The sequence below is a fragment of the Bactrocera latifrons genome, unplaced genomic scaffold (genome assembly GCF_001853355.1).
Source record: "Bactrocera latifrons isolate USDA-ARS-PBARC rearing strain unplaced genomic scaffold, ASM185335v1 scaffold_207, whole genome shotgun sequence".
Taxonomy (NCBI): Eukaryota; Metazoa; Arthropoda; class Insecta; order Diptera; family Tephritidae; genus Bactrocera; species Bactrocera latifrons.
Window position 1 is genome coordinate 131,947 of NW_017535597.1, and position 5,811 is coordinate 137,757.

At 39.7% G+C, this 5,811-nt stretch overlaps 1 protein-coding gene across 2 annotated transcripts in view; it reads left to right on the forward strand.

The window, feature by feature from the left end:
- The first annotated feature begins 461 nt into the window (after positions 1 to 461).
- The window catches only part of LOC108968268 (serum response factor homolog), a 52,570-nt gene continuing 47,220 nt past the window's right edge, over positions 462 to 5,811 (forward strand). For both annotated transcript variants that reach the window (XM_018932187.1, XM_018932188.1), the window contains exon 1: positions 462 to 2,332. In XM_018932187.1, the coding sequence (XP_018787732.1) occupies positions 1,709 to 2,332 (624 nt within the window). In that variant the 5' untranslated portion in view covers positions 462 to 1,708. The remainder of the gene's footprint in view (positions 2,333 to 5,811) is intronic.

Below are 5,811 nucleotides of genomic sequence, written 5' to 3' on the forward strand. Positions count from 1 at the left end.
ACCAAAAAAGCGCATAAGAAAACGAATGCACGAAAACAAAAACAATGTCATGCCATGAATGAAGCGCGCACCACAACACCACTGAGCGGAGCGACAATAAAGCAGTTAGCTAGCGAATGGAAACTCAGTTTGCGACTTGAAAGAGTAAAGCAATTAAGTCTCCACACAGGTAAAATCTCCAATACTGATGGACAATGAGTATGCTTGTTTTCAAAGTAAGAGTAAAATTAAGACGCGTGCGCTCCAAAACGAATGAGCTGTGTGGCGGCGCTCCGGCTGGCCTGTTGTCAAGCTGGCGCTCCAACAATATTGCTTTACGTGTGTGTGCTTTATTTGTCGACACAACAGCGTTGGAGCTCTCCAGTTTGGTGTAGTGAAATAAGGAAAAATAAAACACGGTGGTGCTGTGTGACGCGATCGAAAGCGAGTTTATTCGGTAGCGCGCCTCCATCTAGAGAACATCAAGGTGGTCGCAATAACGACATAAACGCATAGATAATTTCATATTTGTCTGTTACAAGCGATATATTTCCGCAGTTTACGTATTTTTTGCCACAACAAGCGAGCGTACATAAGTGGTAATAGCACTCCTTATCAGTTGGCGGAACGGCGTTTGGATTATAGCAATTTATAGCAGTGGCAGCAAGTGCAGCAGCGGCAACAGCAGTAATCAGCAAAATATTAACATTTATGGTGGATAATTAAAAAAGTTCTTGACCATAAAAAGCAGTTAAACAACTTTATCATAATTTGGTGAAATTCTACAACAACCAAAAAAAAAACAATTACTACAACACTGTGGCAACAATTTTATGATAAAATCACGCATTTTGCAACACTGAAACAGCATTGAAAGCAATTGACAGCGTCAAAAGAGCTGACAGCAACAAYAACTGTGTAGAAAGCAGAGCGATAGTGAGAGAGAGGAGGAGAGCGAGCCATTTATAGTTTGACATTTGTTGATTCTGACAAGCGTTTAGTCGCCGCAGCTAAAAGAAATCGAAGAAAAGTAATAGACCAATAGTCCGGACTGCCAAATTTTCGACGGTGCATTCCGTTTGGAATTTGTGTTACATTTAGTTAAAAAATTGGTTGAAATTAAAAATAGGAATCGCAATCTCTGCGCGACGTGCACGTTACCTGTGTGTTCCGTCGTCTTTTAAGTGTGCAAGCAAATTGGACGAGCCACATGCGTTAATTTGACAGTTGCGTGCAGCTGTCTCGTCGCCTTCTTATTGTGTGTGGTGTCCGATTCGATTCTAATACGATCCGAGATTCCCTCAAAAAGTGTCAAAAGTGCGTTTTTGTGTTTATTTTTGGAATTCAAGTGTTTGCTGTTTTGTACAGGCCACAAAAGGCACCATTAAGAGCACACACATTCCCGTGTTTACTCTGCATATATACGAATTTGATTCAATTTAGTGTTGAAACGAATGAGAAAGTGATATTACTATATATTGAAGTGTTGAGGTTTGCAGTGACGAGCCGTKCTGTGCTGTTTGATATYGTCTATTAAAGCGCAAGTGTTCCTCCTGCTAACAGCTGCCGTTTACGGCATATCAAAATCCTACGGCAATAACAACCACAGTGCCACAGCGTTTACAAGCAACCGCTTTACAAACAGCAGTTGCTGCCAAGTGTGTGTGTTCGTGTTATTTATTAAAGGTGTAAACATAAATTCGTCACGGTGGAGAACTTCTACCTTAGAATGGATCCTACGCGAGGTGACTCGCGCTACAACCTCAACTATCCTATGAGCGGCATCGGCCTCAGTTTGGCCGATCAAGCCGACTTATATGGTGGTAATCCAGCGACTGTTAGTGCGCTTGGCGGTCGTCCACCATCAGGTGGCCTCATACAGCCTATGGGTGGTGGTGCCGGTGTAGGATTCAGTTCCCGTGCTAGCGGTCTYATGCCCAACAGTACACAGTGTCAATCGTTGGTTAGCGGTGCTGGCAAYAGTACAGGTGGCCATTCAAGTCAACAGCGCGGCATCAAACGTGCTGGTTCCGATTGTTATGAAGATCATCATCGTAGTAGTAGTACTACGGGTATGTCAACACAATCGTTGCAAGGACTCGATTGTGTTGGCGGTAGCGCGCAACAAAGTGCACAACAGCAGCAGCAACAACAACAACAGCAGCAGAGTCAAGTGAGTGGCAATGTGCCGGATGTGGTGGACGATAGTTATACTGCGTTGCAAAACAAAAAGTCACCTCCTGCTAACGGCAAGAAGACAAAAGGGCGAGTCAAAATCAAAATGGAATATATTGATAATAAATTGCGTAGATATACGACATTTTCCAAACGCAAAACCGGCATCATGAAAAAGGTGAGTGCGACAAAAGTAAATTTTGAATACATAAGTTACTTATAAACGTGGAAATATGATAAGTGACACTGGATTTGGAAGTGTTTAATTTATGTATGATTTTGTAAGTGTCTTGTTAACACTTATGAATGAACTTTTTGTATGGCGTTTTAGTTTCATTGAGTGCTAGTAGAAGAATCAGCTGTTTTCGACATTAAAGGGCTATTTTTCATGTTTTCAAAAAGCTGTATAAATTTAATTGATATMTACCGAGCAATTTTTAGAGAAACCTCTTTTGTACCTTTCCACACAATTTCCGCAAAATAGTACTCAACTGCTACTATCTGCCAGAGGACCATACCAGAACCCATCAGAAGGCCTTTGCTAAATATCGTATAACACGATTTCTAAGAAATGATACTAAAAACTACAAAAAAAAAAATCGATTGTTTAAAATTCTTATTACCCCTAACGTCTAAAAAAATTTTAAAAATACTTACGTACATTACGAAATCACGGCACGATAAGCCAAACGCTTAAGTGCTTTTCATTTAGTTTAAGTCAAACTCTTAAAGTTYATTAAACGCACAAATATATATGTGTTTATTTACCTATATTCTGTTAAGTGCCCCTCTAGTTTGTGTCTTACCATCCATATTATTGGGTACGTGTGTATCCGCTTTCTATCAGTAGGCGTCTTATCTCTAAATGCACCAGATAGACAAAAAATAACACGCTTAAAGTTTCACGGCCTTTTCCAAGTGCATCACACGAAATAAATCAATAACAAAACTTCAAGCAGTTTGTGTAGATATTGATGTGCCAGCTACTGTGTGTGTGCTTAATATAAAATGCGTTGTGAAAATGTTAAAGATGTGCGGCTTTTAATTCGGCCAGATTGTGCAAACCATAAAAAATAAAGTGTTAACACTTTGGCACACGCTTACGCATTTGCATTTAGGCTATTTCACCTTTTATCTCCATCAGCAATCGAATTTGGAATTTATTGCGGTGGCTAGTTTGTTGTAGCTAGGCTTCTGCCATTAAGCAATTCCTTAGTTTTGGATTTAATGGTTTGATACATACATTTACTTTGTTAGTTTTTTTTGTAACCAAGAGGAATATTCCTAAAAGAAAATAAATAAAGCCTTATAGAAAATTTCACTTGAATTTATGTCTTATCAGATATATGATTTTATCCCTTGGCATCACTGGTCCAATTGGAATCTGATTAGAGATTTAGTCAAAATTCAWACCAAGTTTATTTTTATAAGATAAAGTATTTTGTTGGGGTGATATTAAAATTTAATGAACTTTTAATTATTTAAAATCATTAATTTACCCTTCACAAATAACAAAACAAGGTAAACGGCTATCTCTCCGACCTTTCTCGCTTTCACGCTGCACTGAATTAACATTCTTCCCCACCAAACCCACACCGACTATATTCACAAACTGGACGAAGGAGTACAGACTTTGCCTAAATATTGCAGTCGATGGCGTTAAAACTCCCGTTTCTTAATTACRCTGCACCAATTTTGTCGCCTGAATGCAATGAAACTACGTTTGGATGCGAACAGCTGTATAGTGCGGCTCGTATGTTCCCAATTACGTAGCATAAATCATCCCTGCAGTCACCTGCTTGGAGCGAAACCGCCTGCTAGGAGCATCAAGAGGTCATTCTTCAATAACGTCGACRATATCAAACAATACGCCGACCAGTCTTCGTACGCAAYTAACTTCCGACTAGCTCTAACCGCCATTCACAGTGGAGTCATCAACACCTGCACCGACTCCCTCTCAGTGTATGGTATACTTGGAGTCAAACCACCACCCATTGCAGACGAAATGCTCGAATTGCCGCGGGAATCCCTTGCGTAGCTTCGTTTTGAATATTGTAGCAAATTTGTACTTATCCAGAATAGACCCCGACTTAGATAATATACAATGTCCAGCGTGCAATGAGTCCCCGCTTGACACTGGCCATCTCTTTGCTTACCCTGCTAACCCTACTCATCTGATACCCTTTGATGTCGCCTTGGTCCGACGCTGTCGAAACTACACGTTTATTGGGCTTACCTAATCTTTACCAATCTAACAGGGATTAGGTAACCGTTACAATAACAACAACCCTTCACAAATACAAAATATTCATTACAAAGGCCTTTTTCGGGCAGCTAGCATGGAAGCTATGGGAGATTATAAGATTGCCATAGGCAACAACGTATCGTAAAGATATCTCGTGAAAAGAAAAAGCTTTCCATATGTCAGCTAAAACCTACAGTGGTCCTATACCGGCGGTTTCGCCGTAGGGGCTGCTTCTTAGGGAAGAAAGAATGTGTACACAATTTCAAATCGATATCTCTGAAACTTATATAGAAAGACGGAATTTTGTCCGACCGAAAACTGCCAACTCCGCAACATTTCTCGAAATTAGAATAYAGAAATGTTTTCTGCCGCTACAAAAACAACAACAAACAGTAAATCCATCTACAATCGTTGCTGTAACATTCTACAGCCCCCGTCGCCGACAGAAGTGATAAAGATCCCTGGTTCAGMCAATTTAGTAAAATTTTATTTGAAACACCAGCCTATTCACATGAAGTTCAACGAACTCAGCTTAGTCGAATAGTAACGTAAAAATAGTGCCATAGTCACACATTAACGGTATTTTCTTATAGTTTGCAATAAACGGGCACAGATTTGGACAAGAAAGTTGCCAAATATGCTTAATTTAGGACAAAGTTCTGTTGGTTAGTTAATAGAAATATGAAAAGAAAACAGCAAAAAACTGGAAAAATGCTTTGCATATAACACATACACACACATACATGTATGCTATGTGTAATAGCTAGGTAAATAGCAACAGCTGCCGTAGGTGGGTGGCTGTATTTCATGGTAGATAAGCAAAACTCTGGCAGCAGATGCTCGTAACTACCAAAATTGGGCAGTTTTTTTTTTGTTTTTTTATTGAACGTTTTGCGTGGTCGCTGACAGAGTTTAGGGCGCGCGCAGCGTTTAACCACGCAAGCGACCAGTGTCCACTGCAAGCTGTACGTTGTTGTTTTCTTTTAATATATTTTATACATTTTGTAGATTGCTCGTATATATTTTAAGTGCTAAATAATGCCAAAAAAGTGTACCAAACATAATATTCGCGYACATGATATCATCGTGCGGCGTTCGAGCCGGTTCATGATGAGCTGTGCTGCACAAGCCTGACTTCCATTAAGTTTCTTTTATTTTCCTCTTAAGCAACCACGCACGCGTGGGTTAAGTTTTGCTCATTTGACTACACAGTGACATGTTGTTGCCGTGTCATCATTCGCCATGTGTTGCTTAAGCATACAAGCATACAACATGTGTGTTACATAGCTATTATTGATATGAAATCTAAAACGTAGAAACGCAAGAATATTGAAATCTGCACGCCTACAATGCCCGCAGCGGCACATAATTATACAAATAAAAGTGTTTGTTGGAAATTATATTATTTTATT